General features: G+C 37.4%; 1 protein-coding gene across 3 annotated transcripts; it reads left to right on the forward strand.

Moving 5' to 3' along the window:
- Positions 1-2591: 2591 nt before the first annotated feature.
- LOC117969723 (uncharacterized) lies at positions 2592-20339 on the forward strand. Of its 3 annotated transcripts, none has more exons than XM_058999262.1 (8): positions 2592-2687; positions 15245-15383; positions 17583-17725; positions 18192-18330; positions 19111-19226; positions 19348-19383; positions 19479-19557; positions 19780-20339. In XM_058999262.1, exons 4-8 carry the CDS (start codon positions 18230-18232, stop codon positions 20078-20080), a joined length of 633 nt encoding a protein of 210 aa, XP_058855245.1. In that variant the 5' UTR covers positions 2592-2687; positions 15245-15383; positions 17583-17725; positions 18192-18229; the 3' UTR covers positions 20081-20339. The 3 variants fall into 3 exon arrangements, with proteins under 3 accessions (XP_058855245.1, XP_058855239.1, XP_058855234.1); XM_058999256.1 differs by lacking the exon at positions 2592-2687 and adding an exon at positions 4521-4970 and having other exon boundaries at positions 18180-18330; XM_058999251.1 differs by lacking the exon at positions 2592-2687 and adding an exon at positions 4521-4970.
- Positions 20340-21969: the final 1630 nt, after the last annotated feature.

Raw genomic sequence — 21969 nt, forward strand, 5'->3', positions numbered from 1 at the left:
AGTTGTAAGTTTCATAAATTACTGAAACTTTCTAGTAGGATAATGGCAACACATAGGATATTTTATCTAAATATTATTATTATTATTATTATTATTATTATTATTATTATTATTATTATTATTACCATTTACCATTGTTACCATTTAACTTTATATTACACAGGCTGTGTAATATACACAGGCTGGCATTTTATGGTGAAAAAATGTCTAATCCAGCAGGTTTATAATTATTAGGGTGGCTCTGCCACTGTTCACATAGTTTTATGTAAATTAAATGGTGGGACTGTCTCCAATTTATAATGTTTTAAATATTAAATGGGATGTAATAAATACATGTTTTTGGAGAACTGAAGGAATTAACCTTGCATTCTGTTTATTGTTTATTACCATAGTCTTGGTTGGACAAATATTGGGGATGAAGAACTCATTGAATTACTTGAGCCCCTAAGGAAGAACCAAACACATAAGCAGATGTGGTAAGTTAAAATTTTAAAAAGACCATCTTGAGTAATATTTACAGCAGATACAATGGTATTCTCAACATATTTTAAGCAAAATGTACTGACTGAGAAGTGGCTTGGTGACAGAAAGTGGTAAATTAAAACAAACTGCTCAAAGCCTACAACTTAACTCCAATATCAACCTGATAAAGACATATTACTATGACTATAGCCTTGCAAATACTATACCTAGCAGCAAAAAGTGTAATCTCCCACATTACCAGGGACTGTTTTCTGGAAATGGAAGCAGACCAATTAAGGATTTTAACCAGCACACAATTCCATAGAATAGACATATCTGGAAGGGATAGACCAAGTGGTAGCCTAGATATATATATATGTGTGTTTTGAGAAGGAAGAGTGTGTTTTTTTTTCTATATTTTATTGAACCTCAAACTAAAACTGTAAATTTGAATTGTAACTGTAGATACATGTTCCCTGTTGGTTGGAGAGTGTGTTTTACTGCTATTTAAAAAACGATATAATAGAGACTTTTTTAATGATCTTAGGAATATATTAGGCATGTCATTTGAACTATAGTAAATTAAATCAATCTAAAATATGTACATTTCTAATTTTCTCTTTTTAGGGAGCCCAGGAGTGGATACGAGATAGATATAGATAGATAGAGTGCATGTTTTACTATCTTGTGGCCACAAGATAGTAAGTCATGCATCTTGTTTGTCCTTCTATTTGGGAATAGACTATTAATTCCTTCCTTGCTTGTAAACAGTGTATCAGCCAATTGTGTTAGTTTCGCAAATGTGCCTTTTTATATGTCAATTTAGAACTATTTTAACAGTAGAATACTTTAATATTTTTTTCTATCTTTTAACAGGATTGAAGGAAATAGCATCAGTTATAAAAGCCTTTTTAAATGTATTGAACTTTGTTCAAATAATACCTCTTTGAAAAAAAGTGTAAGTACTGTGTAAATATTTTATTTGTACAGTTTTGAAACACAGTAGATTTTTATTCTGCTGGCTGTTATTTCTGGATTAAATGGGAAACTTAATATTAATTATAGTATTTAATTCTTAAAACAGAGTCCCAATACCATCTCAACAAAGAGTGAGCCTGCAGTTAAAGTTAAAATAAAATCTGTACAAGTAAATGCTATAGAGAAAAGGGTTGTTAGGCTGTTTTATGTTAAGAGGACAAATAAATATTTTTAGAGTCTTGTTTATTTAACACCTTTTAATTTACAGTATATCATTTTAGGTTTTGTAAACAGCCTATGTGTGAGATTCAAGGATGCCACACAATGTATTGTGCGATGTGTTTTTTTTTTTTTTTTAATTTGTGGCAAAAACATGTTTTGCCCTTGTTAGCGATCGCAAGTCATAACAGCAATGCACTGCTATATTTAGCAAATTAAACCTTTATTTTGACCTCACTGGAATAAGGTTGTCTGTACTGAAGTCTACATGCAAGTAGTTTCAGAGTTGAATCCTCTCTGAGGCCAAAGCTCATTTCATGGGCATCCCAGAACACCTAATCTTTGGCAACAGGCCTGGCCCTTTTAAGTATAGATGATTTGTAATTATTGCATTAACCATGCTATGATGTATAATCCGCTTGTGGTCCGTTTTGCCCTCCCAAAAATGTTCATGTAAAAACACATAATGCTACTTCCTCTCCCCATCGCAAACAAAGGAACAATTTAAATAACCAGGGCAATTATCTAATTAAGACACCACTAAATCAATTAAAAAAAACGACATGTGCAATAAAGCAACGTACAACAAAACATTTGAAAGAAGCCTGGTTACCTAGGAGAAAACAGATTACAATCCCCTTATCAAGTAGTCCTGCTACAGCAGCATGCTATTTCACATGTTACAACTGCACACAATCACAGGTACAGTCACCAATTCGAGACACAACATTTGTAAAATATAAACATACTGAATTCATTGCAGTCATCAGCTGCATAGATTAACCATTCAGCAGAATGTGGAAACAAACAAGTGAATACAGATATTAAGCTACTGTTTTAGTACAGTATCACTTTAGTGTCTTAGCAAGTTGTTTTATTTTAAGCCGTTGAATATGATAGCAACCAACTTGCTCCTGAAGTATCACCCACCCAGCAAACACTTGCACTGTCGACCGGTCACTGTTCATCACAGCTACCGTACACAGCCCTTGGCGGAGGAATCAGCGACGGACGCTTCACAGCCTCTGGTACAAACAATCCTATTTCGATCTTTTTTTACATAAGGTTTTATATGTAATGTTTTCTTTACGTGTGCATAGTGGCGCTTTGTCTAGTTTTAACACATGTACATAGATGATAAACGTATAGTTATTAAATCACTAAATATGACCAATAAATGACCGATCGACAGTGCAGACAATCAACTAACTAGGCTGCCTGAGCTACACATTTGCAGTTTGTTTGTTTTTTTTTTGGAGCGTGAAATCACTCTCAAAAAGATTTGTAAGCGTAGACTGAGTTTCGAGCGTGCGCAGAAAAAACTGTAAATGTGAAAAGGGACTCGAGCGCGCGCAGAATAGAACCGTAATTGAAAAAAAAAAAAAATGAGAGGTTGTATTTTTTTCATTTTACAGTTACAAACTGCATTTCTGCGCGCTCGTATTTTTGATAGCAATTTCACTCTCAAAAGTGTCGAGCGAGCGGAAAGCAGATTTGTAAGTGTAAATTAGAACCGTAGTATTTTTTCCCCCATTTTACAGTTACAAACTGCGTTTTACAGTTTTAAACTGCGTTTCTGCGGCCACGGATTGATAGCTATTGGAAGCCTATGGCAAGCCAAGTTATCATTTAGAGATATCTCGATATATTTTAAGATATCTCTAAATCGTTTCCAAACATGTCTAAATATTTTAAAGTATCTTCAAATATTTAAAGGTACCGCATCGCAAAATTATTTTCACTTATCTTTTAAATTGAGCTTTTTCATTTAGCATTTTCAGATATACAGTATCTTTAAATCATTTTAAGATATCTCAAAATCATTAAATCAAACATCCTGTTCATTTAGGGATATCTCTAAGGGGACAGGAAGTCCATTCAAAACATAGAGCATTTTCACAGGAAGTCATTTAGAGATACCTTGAAATTACTTACAGTTTATTTTGAGATACTGTATCTAAATGTTTTGGTAACATGGAAAGAGATTAGGGTACATTGTTTCACAAAGTTGTACCCAATTCAAAACATCTGTGTATCTTAATTTCTGTTTTGCATCCTACAATATAACTGAGTTGGAATATGTAATATAACCTGATGTAAAGTGAATACAAGCACCCAATTTCAGTCACAGTGACATAATAGCAAGCACATTATAAAGGAGAAACATCCTACAGCTAGAACTGTGTTTGAGAAATGTCAATCAATTAAATTACGTTTATGTTGTGCTTCTTATGGCAAAGCCATCTCCAAAGAGCTTCAGAATCAAATAAAGTAAAAGGCCAATGAGACGAACTGCAGTTATAGTAAGGGCCATTTTCTGATAAAGTACATAAAATGGTAAAATAGAGTAAACTGATTCCTAAAGAATTATATTTTAACAGAAAGTTTAACTATTAATCAATATAAGCATGATCATTATAGTAGCAGCACTTAACTAGAAGTGTGTGTGTTGGGGGAGTTGATAACAAAGTAAAGATCAGAAATTCAATTTTTTTTCAAGCTTTTCCAGTTTCTTTTTTATATCCTCATAATTCCAATGCTTTCTCCTGGTTCTTATCAGCTGCCCTAGTGTTGTGTGTCACTGCTGCACCCAACCAATGCTGAAGTTATAACCAGGGTTGTATAGTTTGACTAGAATATTGACAAGCTTCTCATCATTGCTCTCTTCACACCTCTGCAGGATCCTCTTGCCCCATCCCTGCCACAGACTGTCATCACTGAAGCTGATGATGAAGAAATTCTCAGGGGAGTCCCTCTTCAGCTTTTCTGCTTCTTCATTTACAATATTCCAAATAGCACTATACAATCCTAATATGTATTAAAAACAATACAATATACCCTCAATATTCATTCTTTTAATAAGGCCTTACAGGGCATGCGACATTAAAGGAACACCGATATAGAACTGGAGTGCATGAGAATGGGTTATGTATGGAATGTAGTGGAAAGGAAACAGTGGAGCATCTGAGGGATTGCAATATTTCCAATATTTTTTTTGAAATGGTACAGGTGATAGAAAAATAGAAAAAGGTATTATTGGGTGTATTGCAAAATATATTAGGAAGACTCAAGAATATTTAACATACAGAGATTTTAAAAGGTTAAGTGTTCACAGCAGTTTTAATAGCCAAATCTGAACAGTAGGTGGTGACAATAAGTTTTGCTAGAAACTTGGTGACCATTAACAGAACAGAAGAAGAAACAGGAGAGAAGAAGGGACGGTAGGTGTGGGACTTGGTATTCGGTGTGCCGCTATAGAGGGGAGTGCTCGGAAGACGCATTTTGTCGGTGTCCTGCGGTGTTAAAGCCAGGTGAGTATAATTCTAAAAGTAAAGTGTTTGTCATTTGGAAATCTTGCATATTGAATAAAGCTCCAAGACATGTGGTTACTTCCCGGTCTCAGGTTGTGTTTTTGTTGGATCAAAGCATTAAAGCGGCAGGTTAAGAGCCCCATACCTTCTGTTTGCTTATTATTACTAAACGCTGTGTCCTTCTCCTCTCATCTGGTTTAAAACGGGGAAAGCCTTTTTATTTGATTTCGCTGGCCAGCAATTACGGTTGGGGAGGCATTTCTTCTTTGTCAAAGTAGGTCAGTCAGTTTGGGGCTTGCCTTCAGTGCACTGTAAAGGCCTGGTCTCGCAGGCGATAACAAGGTGGCCACACACTGGCGACATTTCTCCCACTTAGGACGGTGTTCTATTTTTCAGGCAACACGAGGGCAACATTTTCAATAACAGACAATTAAATTTGATAGTAGTGTCACATGATAAGGCTCGACCATAACGTCAGACCGTGTATATGATGCATTCTGATTCCTGCATTTCATCCAATTAATTGTATGTAGTCTATAGATATGCATTACAGTGTGTATGTGGATAAGCGAATGTTAATGTCCACAATTACAATACATATTTAAACTATGAATACTATTCTACAATAATAAAATACACGTGTAGCATATTTTTTAAAATAGTTTTTTATTAATTTGCTGTGTATGCAGTTATTTAATTAAATAATAATAATTATTAAATTTGGCATGGTTTTGTTTGTAGAAGGTGGGTGTTACTAACTGGTGCGGGTGAGGACAACAGCCACCTAACTGACCTGCTAGTTAGTTAAGAACATAAAGTTTACAAACGAGATGAGGCCAATCTTGCTTGTTTGATTGTTAGTAGCTTATTGATCCCAGAATCTCATCAAGCAGCTTCTTGAAGGATCCCAGGGTGTCAGCTTCAACAACATTACTGGGGAGTCGGTTCCAGACCCTCAAAATTCTTTGTGTAAAAAAGTGCCTTCTATTTTCTGTTCTGAATGCCCCTTTATCTAATCTCTATTTGTGACCCCCGGTCCTTGTTTCTTTTTTCAGGTCAAAAAAGTCCCCTGGGTCGACATTGTCTGTACCGTTTAGAACTTGGAATTCAGATCACTGCGAAGTCTTCTTTGTTCAAGACTGAACAGATTCAATTCTTTTAGCCTGTCTGCATACGACATGCCTTTTAAACCCGGGATAATTCTGGTCGCACTTCTTTGCACTCTTTCTAGAGTAGCAATATCCTTTTTGTAACGAGGTGATCAGAACTGAACACAATATTCTAGATGAGGTCTTGCTAATGTATTGTAAAGTTTTAACATTACTTCCCTTGATTTAAATTCAACACTTTTCACAATATATCCGAGCATCTTGTTGGCCTTTTTTATAGCTTCCCCACATTGTCTAGATCAAGACATTTCTGAGTCAACATAAACTCCTAGGTCTTTTTCATAGATTCCTTCTTCAATTTCAGTATCTCCCATATGATATTTATAATGCACATTATTATTGCCTGCGTGCAGTACCTTACACTTTTCTCTATTAAATGTTATTTGCCATGTGTCTGCCCAGTTCTGAATGCTGTCTAGATCATTTTGAATGACCTTTGCTGCTGGAACAGTGTTTGCCACTCTTCCTATTTATGTGTTGTCTGCAAATTTAACAAGTTTGCTTACTATACCAGAATCTCTCTCTCTCTCTCTCTCTCTCTCTCTCTCTCTCTCTCTCTCTCTCTCTCTCTCTCTCTCTCTCTCTCTCTCTCTCTCTCTCTCTCTCTCTCTCTCGATTTGTATGTACAAATAATGTGATGTCTTTTAACAATTATAAGTCGTCCTGGATAAGGGTGTCTGCTAAGAAATAAATAATAAATACAAATATAACTGGGTTTATATAATGTGTGTCAGTCTGCCAGTCTATTAAATTAATCATTAAATTAATCCTTAATCCTTGGGGACCCCTGTATACTACTGCTGACTTTTCAAATACAGTTGCTCTCCTGTGTGTGTTTATTAACTATTTGGTTTTGTTGAAGAATCCTTGCTGGGGAGATCTGTTTCTATCTATCCACCATCGGTCAATGAGAAATGCAATTGTTGCTAGGCCCTTGTCTAAGGACCCTTCCTGTTGAATACAGTGTATTTTTTAGCTGCCTTTATTTAAATGTTAAACCTTTAGGTAGAGTTCGGGGGCGAGAGCTAGGGCTTTTCTAATTTCAGCCTGTCAATCATCATTAATCTCTATGTCAATCATCATCGAAATCCTATTTAAAGCTTAGTCACATCTATCTCCCTTTTCAAATGTTTTGCTTTTCCCTCCTCCTCCTTTTGTACCATGTGCCTCTGTCATCAGTCCCCGCTGGGGGGCAAGTGATCTCACTGCCCAACCTTGGGTCAGGCTATGTCACTATGTCACCCCCGGCCACACCTATCCTCTCGCAGCTCATGCGCTATTACTTAACTAAAATCAGAGGCTCATTCTTTCTTCATACTATTTGCTCAGGTTTTAGCCTGCTGTGTGCTTAGCGCTCAATGTCCCAACTAACCTTTCTACTTTCTACCTATTTCCAGATTCCCTGAGGGAGCTCTCTGCTCCCATCGCAAGCAGCTCTCCAATAAACAGGGTAACTACTTTTCTGTCCGTTCAATTTTCAGGTTTGCATCCACTACCTATTCCACCCTCCAGGGATTCAGGTTTGCATCCGCTACCTATCCTCAAGGGGTGCTGGGTACAGTCTTGGAGGCCACACCTCTCCTCATATAGCAAGACAACCTCTTTTATATTTTCTGTAGAGGTCTCTCTACCAACTCAAACTACAAACTAACAAACTATTCTTATAGCCTGGGCTCCTACCCGTGAACTGACTTTCTCTTATTAAAACTGTGATAGATTGTATTGTTTATTTGAACTGATTTTTATGTAACTGTGTGATTATTGTAATAAAACATTTTGGACTCTGCCTCTGCCACTCTGTTACTATCTCTGGTCACTTTACCTCTATTCAGCGAACCTGTTGTGTTTCCTGAAAAACGGACAAGGGTTGGAACTGGCCAAATGAAGTCAAAATGTTATAAGTTCAGGAGGCTCCCGAGTGGCACATCCAGTAAAGGTGCTCCATGTGGAGTGCAGGATGTGGCCTATAGTCTGGACGTTGCGAGTTCGAGTCCAGGCTTTTCCTTTGCCGACCGAGGACGGGAGGGAGGGTTAGGTCAGCCAGGGTGTCCTCGGCTCACCCCGCACCAGCGACCCCTGTAGTCTGGCCTGGCGCCCGCGGGCTTGCCTGTAAGCTTCCTGAGAGCTGTGTTGCTGCCACCTGGTCTGAATGCCAACTCCACTTTGTTGCATTCACATTTTCATTCATTTAAGGGCTGCGCAAACTGATCTAATCAATACTATACAGCGCATTCTCAGCCACTGTCCAGACGGGAAGAAAAAAAACAACTAAGAAGCCTAAATACTACTAATACTGTATGAGCGAAATGCTATTGTTGTTTGTGTGTGTGTGTGTGTATATGTCTGGAAGTTCTTGGGAGAGGTATAACTTTATTTTTTTTGCGATCGTGCCTTTCAAAAGCTGTATATTTAGTAAAAGTCAAGAACTGACAACGGTGTATCTTTTCACACATGTAGAGTAATATAAAAGTGAAAATCATCCAATTGACTGCTTTGGCACCTGTGTGTGTATATATACAGTGCCTTGCATAAGTATTCACCCCCCTTGGACTTTTCCACATTTTGTAGTGTTACAACCTGGAATTAAAATGGATTTAATTGGGATTTTTACCATTTGATTTACACAACATACTTAACACTTTGAAGGTGCAAAATATTTTTTATTGTGACACAAAGGTTAATTAAACAAAAAAAAGACATTTGTTGGTTGCATAAGTATTCACCCCCCTGAGTCAATACTTGGTAGAAGCACCTTTGACAGCAATTACAGCTGTGAGTCTTTTTGGGTAAGTCTCTATCAGCTTTGCACATCTGGGTCCTGCAATTTTTGCCCATTCTTCTTGGCAAAATTGCTCAAGCTCTGTCAAGTTGGATGGGGACCGTTGGTGAACAGCAATTTTCAAGTCTTGCCACAGATTCTCAATCGGATTGATGTCTGGGCTTTGACTGGGCCATTCTAAGACATTCGGGTTCTTGTTTTTAAACCACTCCAGTGTAGCTTTGGCTGTGTGTTTAAGGTCATTGTGCTGCTGGAAGGTGAACCTCCGCCCCAGTCCCAGGTCTCTTGCAGACTGAAACAGGTTTTCCTCTAGAATTTCCCGGTATTTGGCTCCATCCATCTTGCCCTCAATCCTGACCAGTTTCCCAGTCCCTGCCGATGAAAAGCATCCCCATAACATGATGCTGCCACCACCATGCTTCACCGTGGGGATGGTGTTCTCAGGGTGATGAGCAGTGTGGCTTTGCGCCACAGATAGCGTTTTGCGCTAAGGCTAAAAAGTTAAATTTTGGTCTCATCAGACCAGAGAACCTTTTCCACATGTTTGCTGTGTCTCCCACATGCCTTTTGGCAAAATCCAAACAGGATTTGATATGGGTTATGTTAATGGCTTTCTTCTCGCCACTCTTCCATAAAGCCCAGCTTTGTGGAGCATCCGGGTTATAGTTGTCCCATGGACGGTTTCTCCCATCTCGGCTGTTGATCTCTCCAGCTCCTTCAGAGTTACCATTGGCCTCTTGGTTGCTTCTCTGACTAATGCCCTCCTTACCTGGTCACTGAGTTTTGGTGGACGGCCTTCTCTAGGCAATGATGACGATGATGATGATGATGATGACCTCAGAATAGAATGTTCATTCCAAATGGCTCCAAAGTGCCTAGTTAAGGGAGCAAAATCCTAATTTACTATCCATGATACTTTTACTTGCATTAGTAAAGGAATAGTATATTGCATTGGCTGCATCAAATGTAACAAGCTATATATTGGTAAAACAAAACGACGCTTGGCTGATCGCTTCGTGGAACATCTGAGAAGTATACGAATTAACACCTCTATCTTTCCCGTCGCCAGACATTTTAACAGAAATGACCACACTATAGAAGACATCACAATTTGTGGGATGGTTCAATGCTATGGAACTAATGCTGTCAGGAAACAAAAGGAATGTGAACTTATTTTCAAACTAGGTACTTTGGAGCCATTTGGAATGAACATTCTATTCTGAGGTCATCATCATCATCATCATCATCAACATTCTGGATTTTTTTTTAAAAGACTACTTGTTTGTTTTTTTATCAACTTCTTAAAGCAGTGTGCGCGTTAAGTAAGTGAGCCGCTCAGAGTGAGAACGCTCAGAAAGCACACTGAGCAGATTTAAATGATTTAACGCTCTGCTCCACGAGAGCGCTGAGCGACTTTTAAAAATGGTGAATAATAATTATTAATTAGGTGATGGTAGATGAAATGACCCCGTGTGGTTACTGTCCCCTGCTGTACCTCGCTGAGTTCGGAGCTCTGTTTGGACTGAACCTCATATCTGGCTGTGTTTTATACCTACAATACCGACGTTAATAATGAGAATTATGAATAATATTAATACTACAAGCCTAATAATAATACACTAATAACTATAAAACAGCTCTACATTTAAAAAAAAAATGAAATTAAATGATACAAATTTGAAAACAACAATTTTTACCATCTTATTTAGCCAATTTAATACATAACTTCATAAGTCGAAACCAGTTCATCGTTCTTGACAAACGAATTTGTCAATCCTGCCTGTCATCTCCACTTGTTTCCTGCAGGTGTCCATTCCGTCCGCTCACTCTGATCACTGATGAAAAATGCTCAGGAGCGCTCTGAGCGGCTCAGCGGGAGTGGAACTGAGCGAGTCGTTAAGTTGATTTTTTTACTGAGCCGCTCACTTACTTAACGCACCCACTGTTTTTTTGTATTCGGCCGATGAAGGACTTGTAGTCCGAAACGTCCTGATAATTGATTTGTAATCAATTATTCTACCTTTTTAAGTACCTGAAATATCCTTTTCTCTTTTTTCTTTTATTATATATATATATATATATATATATATATATATATATATATATATATATATATATACATCTCTGGAAAAAATTAAGAGACCACTGCAAAATAATCAGTTTCTCTGGTTTTACTATTTATAGGTATGTGTTTGGGTAAAATGAACATTTTTGTTTTATTCTATAAACTACTGACAACATTTCTCCCATATTCCAAATAAAAATATTGTCATTTAGAGCATTTATTTGCAGAAAATGACAACTGGTCAAAATAACAAAAAAGATGCAGTGTTGTCAGACTTCGAATAATGCAAAGAAAATAAGCTCATACTCATTTTTAAACAACACAATACTAATGTTTTAACTTAGGAAGAGTTCAGAAATCAATATTTGGTGGAATAACCCTGATTTTTCAAGCACAGCTTTCATGCGTCTTGGCATGCTCTCCACAAGTCTTTCACATTGATGTTGGGTGACTTTATGCCACTCCTGGCGCAAAAATTCAAGCAGCTCGGCTTTGTTTGATGGCTTGTGACCATCCATCTTCCTCTTGATCACATTCCAGAGGTTTTCAATGGGGTTCAGGTCTGGAGATTGGGCTGGCCATGACAGGGTCTTGATTTATTATTATTATTATTATTTATTTCTTAGCAGACGCCCTTATCCAGGACGACTTACAACTGTTACAAGATATCACATTATACGTTATTTCACATTATACAGATATCACATTATTTTTACATACAATTACCCATTTATACAGTTGGGTTTTTACTGGAGCAATCTAGGTAAAGTACCTTGCTCAAGGGTACAACAGCAGTGTCCCCCACTGGGGATTGAACCCACAACCCTCCGGTCAAGAGTCCAGAGCCCTAACCACTCTTCCACACTGCTGCCCTGGTGATCTGGTGGTCCTCCATCACACCTTGATTGACCTGGCTGTGTGGCATGGAGCATTGTCCTGCTGGAAAAACCAATCCTCAGAGTTGGGGAATATTGTCAGAGCAGAAGGAAGCAAGTTTTCTTCCAGGACAACCTTGTACTTGGCTTGGCTTGGCTTGAGGGGGGAGGAGAAAATATGTGCTGCAGGACTACATTTCCCAGAATTCCACAGGGTTACCATTTTAAAGTGAAGCACCTGAGGCTGATTAAGGCAGGGGAAACCCTATAGAGTAGGCGGATGGAGAAAGGCCATGTGCAGAGCAGACCTGTGTAAACAAGAACAGGTTCTGCGTGAACATAGGGTGAACCTATTTGTGTGTGAAACAACTGGGTTTTGACTGGTAAACAGCTTAGCTGTCTGGTGTTAGTTAAAAGCTTGCAAAGTACAGTTTAGTACTCCACGTATTTTGTGTTTTGCTAGTTTATTTTCTGTAATTCATAAAAGTGCATGAAAGTGCCTAAAAAGTACTGTTCTGTGTCTTGGTCTGCTTTTAAAAGGGTGCAATGAATTTGAGCCGTCAGGCTTTGTTACTATATATACAGTGTATATATATAGTTGTAGGCAAAAGTTTACATACCCCAATGGGAATTTATCATTTCTAGAAATTTCTCAAAAACAAATAATTGCAGGAAAAATCTTTTGTAGCAAAAGTTTTTGCTTTTGTGGATGAGGAACAAGTTACAAGATTTCTACAATTATTTATTTTAGCAATTATTTTTTGCAAAATTCAAAGAATGCTAATTCAAAAGTATTCATACCCTGACAAGGGAAATGAAATTAATAGCTAGTTGAGGTACCTTTAGCAATAATAACCTATTTTAAACAATTAGGATATTTGTCAATGAGCTTTTGGCATTATTCATTAGTGATTTTTGACCATTCTTCAACAAAGCATTGTTCCAGTTCATTCAAATTTCGAGGACTTCTCTTGTGCACAGCCTTCAACTCATACCAAAGATTCACAATCGGATTTAGATTGGGACTTTGACTAGACCATTCCAGAACCTTGATTTTATTCTTCTTTAACAATTCTAAAGTAGATTTTGATGTGTGCTTTGGACTTTCTCCAAACGTAACGACTATCAGCATGACCAAATAGCTCGATTTTTGTTTCATCACTCCACAAAACATTTGACCAGAACTCATATCCATCATTTAAATGCCGTTTTGCAAACTTTAAGTGATTGTCCTTTTGACGTTTTCCTAAGAGTGGCTTTTTCTTTGGCCTGCGACTACTGAGACATTCACCATGCAATACTTGACCTATGGTTGAAATGGAAATCCCAGTCCCACCTGCAGCCAATTCACTTTGAATATCTTTGGCAGTCAATCTCGGATTGTTATTAACCTTCCTCACAATTCTTCTTCTTGTTCTTGGTGAAAGAACCTTCTTTCTTCCAGACCGAGGGAGCATTGTGACAGTACCATGAGTCTTGTACTTCTTGATAATAGAAACAATATTTGAAATTGTGATACTGAAATGCTTGGAACTATCCTTCTCCAGCTTTATGACAATAACTCATTTTCTTCAGATAGATCTTTACTTTGTCCCATATTGACTTACTGGTAATGACAGCAATCATCCTATGCCTAACCCTTTTATACTTTCTAAGAATGTTCACCTACAATCCAGCATTTTCTAGACTTTTCTAGAATTAGGTTCTTCATTATCATATTGAAATTTCTAGCACCTTGTAGACAATACTATCATAGCATCAAAGGGTTTGAATTAGCATTTTTGGAGTTTTGCAAAAAAAAAAAAAAATCTATTTCTTGTAACTTTTTTTGATAATCTACAAAAATACATTTTTCCTAAAATTCTTTGTTTGAGATTCTCTAAAAGGAATAAAAACACCATAATGGTACAACACTGGCAAGAAGCAGCTTGTTTAGAGGAGTTAGATTGTGGTTCTAAGCAGTTCTGTGTTTGTTTTATACTTAATTCTTCTAATGCTTTCAGAAAGTATGCTTTCAGTCATTGCCCTTTAGTCAGTCTTCCTGAGCTATAATGGATCTTGAACATGTGCAATAGAAAAGTGTTAAAAATACAGCTTAGTGTCCGATACATCAGCTTAGTGTCCAATACGAATAAATCATACGATAAATATAGAAAATGCATCTGCACCTTGGACTTTGGTATGTACTACATCAGTACGTTGTTATAAAGTGGAAAGGTGTGTCATTTTTTTCACAGTCTCTTGCGTTGGCTGACCTAGAAAGACAACCCAGTGCCCTCGGCAGGTTCTTATTTTTTGAGTATATAGATTCACTGGCTTCTAAGCAACTACAGAAGAGCAAACACGATTGGAAGTCTTCACTCCATAGCAAATATCATAGGTATCACAATGAGGATTTTGTTCTGTTTAGCTATCCTTCTGCACGCTGCTACCTGTTCACTATATGACATTGGTAAGATCGTCTATCTGTCTCTGTCTGTCTGTCTACTATATAGTGAGATTGTATTTATACCTTCAAGGGACAGAATATCTGTCTTTTTTTAAAACCTATTATACAATAATGTGCCAATTTATTCGAACACCTCGATTTGTCATTTATATCCTTAAATACCTACCTGCATGAAAACCTCTTGGTGTGAGACTTAGTAATTAGTGATGTAGAAACAATAGGCACTCTTGTGAAAATGCTAGATCACTTTGTGCTTTAATAGGCATCTTGAACAACTTTAAAAAAGTAACATGCATTTTACCATTTGTGTATGTGTGTTCCTTTTTATCTTATTATTTTTTAATGAATTCCACACATGGCCTATCATCAATTAAATCAGACAATTGCTAATTTGCTTATTTGACAATTTTCCAAGATTATCAGTTACAGTGGTTTGGATTTCATATGCACAACAAATCAAAACAACAGAAGCAATGGGGTGTTCTAATACATTTTCACACTACTGTAGCAATCTATTTTGAACTGGTATCAAACATTTACACAAGAGACACAGGATTTAAAGGGTTATCTGCTGTTCAGTTTAGTTTATTCACTTTTGGGCCTGCAGGGCCAGCACAGGTACAGCTCAATAGTGAAAGCATCGCGAATACAAAGAGACATCTAAATAAATATATTAGAAAAATAAAAACACATGATCACAGTTTCATTATAGCTTAAACAATTTCAAGCACAGATGCCACTGAACTGCAAATTTAAAGCCAGAGAGGCATGGCAATATATTTTAGTCTCGTCAAGGGTAGGTTTCGAAAACCCAAGTGTAAAGCAATACAGAGCTTCTCCACCTCCCTTTAATCCACATTGCTCCAGGATTATTTAGTACTGTACATGTTGGCTTGTTCTTTATTTCCATTAAGACATCTTTCCTTTTTTTCACCAGTTATTTCAGGGGTTTTTGAGTCCAGTATCACTACATTTAATTACACTCAATCCAGAGAGTACTGTCTGTCGCAGAATGCAGCTTTAGCAACCTTAGAGCAGGTGAGCAGTGCTCGGAACATCAGCTTCCAGACCTGCAGGTAACGTATGCACTGAGAGTGTGGTTAGAATTGAACACATTCAGTACCATATACATTTTCAGAATGTTTAATTTAATTTCTTACTTTTTAATTTGTCATTTTGTGTCATTCTCTGCTGTTTATGTTTGCACTGCTTATTAAATATTCTACTTCGAAAAGCTGAACTTCTGAAATGCAGCAAGTTTTCTAAATGGCCACTGGGGGTGTGTGTAAGTCATTTCAGCCACACCTCTGCAACTGATCTGTAAAGTCAATGGAAAAACATCTTTCACAAGGAACTGGAAATTAGAGATGCACACCACCCTAGTGGGTCAGAGTTCTCACTTCAGAAATTCAGCTTTTAGACAATGCTTGAAAAAAGATGTGATAGTAATCCTGAAAAATAGTAATCTAAGCAGAAAAAAAAAACTATAGAGAGTGATAGAGGTCATAGTAGGATATTAAAATGGAAATAATTGAAGTACTTACAAATGATTCAACCTCTTACATTGGGGTCTGTTTCACCTTGATTACACTATGTAACACAATTTTTGTTCCTGGGTAGTAAGTGTTATTTCCTAATTACTTCTGCCTCAAAAGCATAGAAAATGGCTATTATTCCCCACAAACTTTGCTTTTGTGACCAGGACAGTGATATTTTGAAATTTACCTATTTTCAATGAGAAAACGGGCGAATTTGTGTCTCTTCGTTCACATAAAGTAAAAAAAAACAACAACATATGAATCCAAATTAACATGTATTTATACTAAAGTAATACAAAAATGACTACAAAAGATTTAGAAGTGAGTAGTTTTTCAAGATTTACGATTATACTGTAAATCACTTTCATGAATCAGCCCCCAAATGTAGTCTCCCATCATGTTCTCGTTATACTGTCCTTGGTAGTGGCGTTCAAAGTCCAGTATATCCTGGTGGAAGCGCTCGCCTTGCTCCTCCGAGTACGCTCCCATGTTCTCCTTGAATTTATCAAGATGAGCATCAAGGATATGGACTTTGAGGGACATCCTACAGCCCATTGTGCCGTAGTTCTTCACCAGAGTCTCAACCAGCTCCACATAGTTTTTGGCCTTGTGATTTCCCAGGAAGCCCCGAACCACTGCGACAAAGCTGTTCCAAGCCGCTTTCTCCTTACTAGTGAGCTTCTTGGGGAATTCATTGCACTCCAGGATCTTCTTTATCTGTGGTCCGACGAAGACACCGGCTTTGACCTTTGCCTCAGACAGCTTAGGGAAGAAGTCTTGAAGGTACTTGAAGGCAGCCGACTCCTTATCTAGAGCTCTGACAAATTGTTTCATAAGGCCCAATTTGATGTGCAGTGGTGGCATCAGCACCTTCCGGGGGTCCACCAGTGGCTCCCACTTGACGTTGTTCCTCCCCACAGAGAACTCGGTCCGCTGTGGCCAGTCCCGCCTGTGGTAGTGCGCCTTGGAGTCCCTACTGTCCCAAAGGCAAAGATAGCAGGGAAACTTGGTAAAACCGCCTTGGAGACCCATCAGGAATGCCACCATTTTGAAGTCTCTTATGACCTTGATGCCATCTCAGAAAAATGCAGATATGTATCCACTTAGGCAGCTGGAACTAAACTGAACTGGTGGGCTTAAGGCCCCTGTATTTAAACTACTATTTATATTACTGGAAAGTTCTAGAAAGTTCTAGAAGTTACTCCAAGTTTACTCAGCACTGAATCTATCTGAAATGTTCTGGAAAATAGGTAAATTTCAAAATATCATTGTCCTGGTCACAAAAGCAAAGTTTGTGGGGAATAATAGCCATTTTCTATACTTTTGAGGCATAAGCAATTAGGAAATAACACTTAATACCCAGGAACCAAAAAAAAAAAATAATAATTGTTACACGGTGTTACCATTATCAAATACATTATCTTGGTTGAGTCAATTGAAAATAACCCATAATCTGCACAACCCACATACCAATACATTGAATTGCGTTTACATTGCAATCGAATATAAATAAAAAAACCAAAAAAACAACATGTGTTTTGAAGGATCCTTCCACATTACAATTTGAATACATTGCTCTGTACTTGTAATATTCTCATATCATGTAAACCTAATTTTTAAAGCATCAGAGATTTTATACTACAATCTATTTCTGAACCACATTCATTTCGACTTTTTTTATGGAAGTAAATGCTTTGGCTCACCCTTCATTTTCATGATGTAACTTTTCGATGGCAGGTATGGATGGGTGGAAGAGCAGTGAATTCTTCTTGCCCGTACCACAGCGATCAAGACTTGTGGCAACAGTAATATAGGCATCATTAAAAAAGGGCCCTGTGGATACTACACTGCACCCAGTGCCTACTGCTACAAAACCAATGGTAACCATCTCGGGTCTCTTGAGTTCGAGAGCTAGTGTGTTCTAGTGGAAATGCCTGGTTATTTGATTTATAAGCTGGTTAATTTAGTTTGTGTGCTTTACTGTACTGCTACACATGTACATCGTTTGTAAAACACTTTCTTAAAAACAATTCTTTGTTATGTACAACACAGTAAATACCACAAAACACTAAAACAAATATTGCAAAGCTGATTGAGATTGGCGTGGTAAGATGTACAATAATACAATGTTGCTTGGTCTCTGCTCAGTTCCTTTACAAGTCTTTCATTTCCCAAAAAGATTTCTGTGCATCTTCCTGATCTAGTTAACTGTACAACCAGTTCCATGTATAACGCCTATTCAGAATTAAAACATAACAGCAAAGGATATGACAATACTGAAGAGGTTTTGGAATACAGTGGTAAAAATCAGTTCGGCTCTGTTTCTTCACACAGTGTCTTTTACAGATGTATACGTGGTCTATCCTCCATTTGGGAACAGTACCATGACATACAGTGAAGCTATGCAACGGTGTTTATCCCTTGGTGATAGCTTGGCATCAAAGAAACAACTGAGTAGTACATCCACACCCATCCCTGACGGCATGTAAGTAATAAAACTGCTTTTCATTGCGGGCGGGGCAGGGTGGGGTGGGGTGGGGTGGGGGTAGGGGGGCAGAGAAACTCCCTAAGGGCCTTATTATCTCAATGGCACTCTGCAGTGCTGACAAACCTTTTCTTTGGAACTAGACTGACACTTAAAAAATCTACAAAAACAATATACCACTATTTGTTTTATTTTTTGTCTTGATCTAAATCAGGGTTGGCCAAAGCTGGCCCTTCCACTCCTGGTCTTTGTTCCAGCTCTGTTCTAAATTGTTTAAACCCTTAAGGTACACTGGGATTTGAGCGGCTGTTGAAACAGTTTCTTCTTAAAATACATTTGAGAGTGACTCAAGTGACACAGGGAGGAAACTGACAATTTGGATGACCAGATCCAACCTGTCAGTACATTTTAAACCATGTTTCATGCGCCTCATTGCAAAAAAAAAAAAAAAAGTTAGCATAATTTTATTCGTGGGACACATACTTCCTTTGTACCTTAAAGGGTTAATTGAACCAATTAAAGCTAGATCCAGACCCTGAAGTAGTTTACTATATAATTTTACCTGTTAAACCTGGAGTGGAATGGTCCTCGAGGACAGTGATTTGACACCCCTGATTTAAACAGTGGAGGATCTCATCCTTGAAGCTGGTCTATTACAGTCCAGCATACTTGTATTATATGATGTTAATCAGGAGGGAGGGAATCTGTGTGACATCAGTGGGATTAATATAGAGTTGAAGGTCGATCCCTCAGTATACTGCATTGTCTTTCTCCTTACAGACCTGCGTGGAGCAAAGACAAGGACGTGGTTCAGTTCTCCAGTGGAAAGCTGACAGTTACTCCATGTGTCAACAAACCCAGCCAGCTTGCTTTAGCCTACTGCTTCAACCCAAATAGTAAGATTTATTTGTAATACTTTCAAGAACTATAACAAATCCTACAGGATATGATATGAACTGTTTAATAGTTGCATAAAACAATTGGATTTTGAATCTTTTTTTCTTTTCTTTTTGGCAGTCACAGACTTTATTCCAGTAATCAAGGATGACAAATGTAAGCAGTCACTCCCCACTCAAATATAATACATTATACTCTCAATGTGATTTGCCTATCTGAAATGAACTTTTTTTATATTGTTTATATTTTAGTGTGGCTCAAGATTGCCATAGTTTGCATTATCTCCTCTATATTTATCATCTTACTCATGGCTGTCACCTTCATGAAAGGGTAAGAAAATTAAGCACTTTTTTGTGTCTCTGTGTTATTTTTCAATTTTAAACACACTGATAAATGCACCAGTTACTTTTCTTGTAAGGTATGAATTTGATTGTAGAATCTACTGCATTAAGTTACATAAGATATAGAAATTGATATAAGATAATACTCTTATACTGTATGTATAACAGTCAGTAACTAATTGTATTTTTTTTTGTTTTGTTTTGTTTCCAGGAATAAGTGCATCTGCTGTGTCAAACGTAAAAAGCCAGCGGAAGACTCTACCCTAGAGAGAGGCCAAGGCTTTGACACAGTCAGAGGACTGCATCGTGATAGGATTCCATCATACCAGATCAGTGGCGCAAGAACCAAGCCACCTGTATTGAGTAAGGCCTTAAACACTGGCTACAGCTCTCATTACTCTAACCATGGCTTTGAATCCACACCCGAGGCCAGTAAGCAGAACTTTGCCAAAACTTATGTGGACCATGACCGTTATGAGTACAGCAATGCTGCCTTTGATAATACTTATTAAGACATCAAATCTGACTTGACTCCGCGGTTAAGCAGTGATGACTGACACAAATCAGCGACCTCTGGAATTGAATGGACTTCCCCCCACTGTATTTTTTTTTTAATGTGTTCTACATAAAAAAATAGTCAAAATGATTTTTTTTAGTTTGTTTTAGTATTTCAAAAAATTATTTTAGTATTTTAAACCCTCTTGATTAAATCTGAAAAATGGTGCTGCTGTTCTTATAGCAGCCAAGTAATAAATAACAAAAAAATATGATTACTACATACTTTGTGCATTAAATAAATAAATAAATAAATAAATAAATAAATAAATAAATAAAAAGTTGTTGTTTGGTATTTTTTAAAAGCAACTAAAATGGAACGGGGTTCCAGGTTTTGCTATGAGTTTAGTCAAGCATATTGTATGGAAATAACGAGCTAAGGTGTGTCTGGGCAAGCTCATAAAAAACTGCAATGGCTCAGAATTCCATGTAATTGTAACCTTAATTCCACCAAACGTTTATGTTTGCTATGACTGTACAGGAAATATGTGGAGTTTTATTACTAGGGTGTTAAAAACAAAATGTACTTAACAGACTATTAAGCTTTTTGGTTTTAGTTATTAATAATAATAATAATAATAATAATAATAATAATAATAATAATAATAATAATAAAAGTAGGTGTTTAAATATTGTAGGTGAAATTGGTATGTATATTTGGTAAGTTTTACTCGAGGAGCTGAACCTGAGGGTGGTGTGCGTGTGTGTGACACCATAAAGATAGCAAAGCTATGTTCAAAACTGGAATCAGTTTAACTTGTTTAAAAGGCTAGTATATGGTAATAGAAATAGTTTAGAGTTTACATGCTGCTATTTGTTATATAATGTATTGTTTTTTTGTCTTTTGTAAATGTTAGGCAATAAGGACTAAAATCTGTAAATTGTTTCATACCTTATTTCCTGTGGTTTAATTTCTGTTCCTGGGTCTGTCAGAGAACCTTTACCCAAGTCCTTCAAAACACAGCTACTGAAGAAAGGAATGATGTACAGTACTTGTGTCATTCAATCCTTGTTAAACTACTGGTCATAGCAGTAAATACCACAAAACACCAGCAAATGCTGTTATGCACAGTTTTATAGGCAAATGCTATGCAATGTCACTTCTATACATGCTGCATCTGCCGTTAGACACAGAAGTGACAGATAATTCCTTTAGGTCAGGCGAGGTCAAAGTTGTCTCTTCCACTCCTGGTCTTTGTTCCAACCCAAATTGTTTAATTGAACCTGCATCCAGACCAGGGCCGGATTAAAGGACATGGGGGCCCTACGTTAACCCATATTTTGGGGGCCCTATGCACATGGCGAATGGTGTTATTGGCATATTGGTTAATCCGGCCCTGCGTTGGGGACAGAGAAAGTGAGCGGAGCAGAGCGAGCCAATTATATATGGAGCGGGGGAGCGGAGCGGCGTAGTTGCTGGAGTGGAGCGTGGTGCAGACATTTCCAGCCTGCTCTTTCACAGCACTGAGAAGAACTGAGCACGGTTTTGCTCCAAAACGAGTTTGCACCAAAAATGTAAAGAAGAAGGTGACAAATACAGATGCAAACACTGTAAAGTATTTTCCATCATGCCTTTGCATGGTAACCATTAATTTTCCAGTTTCAAACCAAAATTAGGCACTTTTATGTTTTGCAGACTTGAGAATTGCATTTAAAAAAAAAAGCTTTTATATTCAATGATTCGTGTTGCACTTTCTAATTCATTATGGAGGGAAAAATATCTATTCTCCCGATTGTGGAGCTGCCATATAAAAATGTAAGTCAGTGTGTCCATCTGTCTGCAGTTATTACAAAGCCTATAATGTTTTTTTACCGTTCTATATACTGTATGAACTATATAACTTAT

Source organism: Acipenser ruthenus, chromosome 2 (genome assembly GCF_902713425.1).
Source record: "Acipenser ruthenus chromosome 2, fAciRut3.2 maternal haplotype, whole genome shotgun sequence".
NCBI classification, from domain to species: Eukaryota; Metazoa; Chordata; class Actinopteri; order Acipenseriformes; family Acipenseridae; genus Acipenser; species Acipenser ruthenus.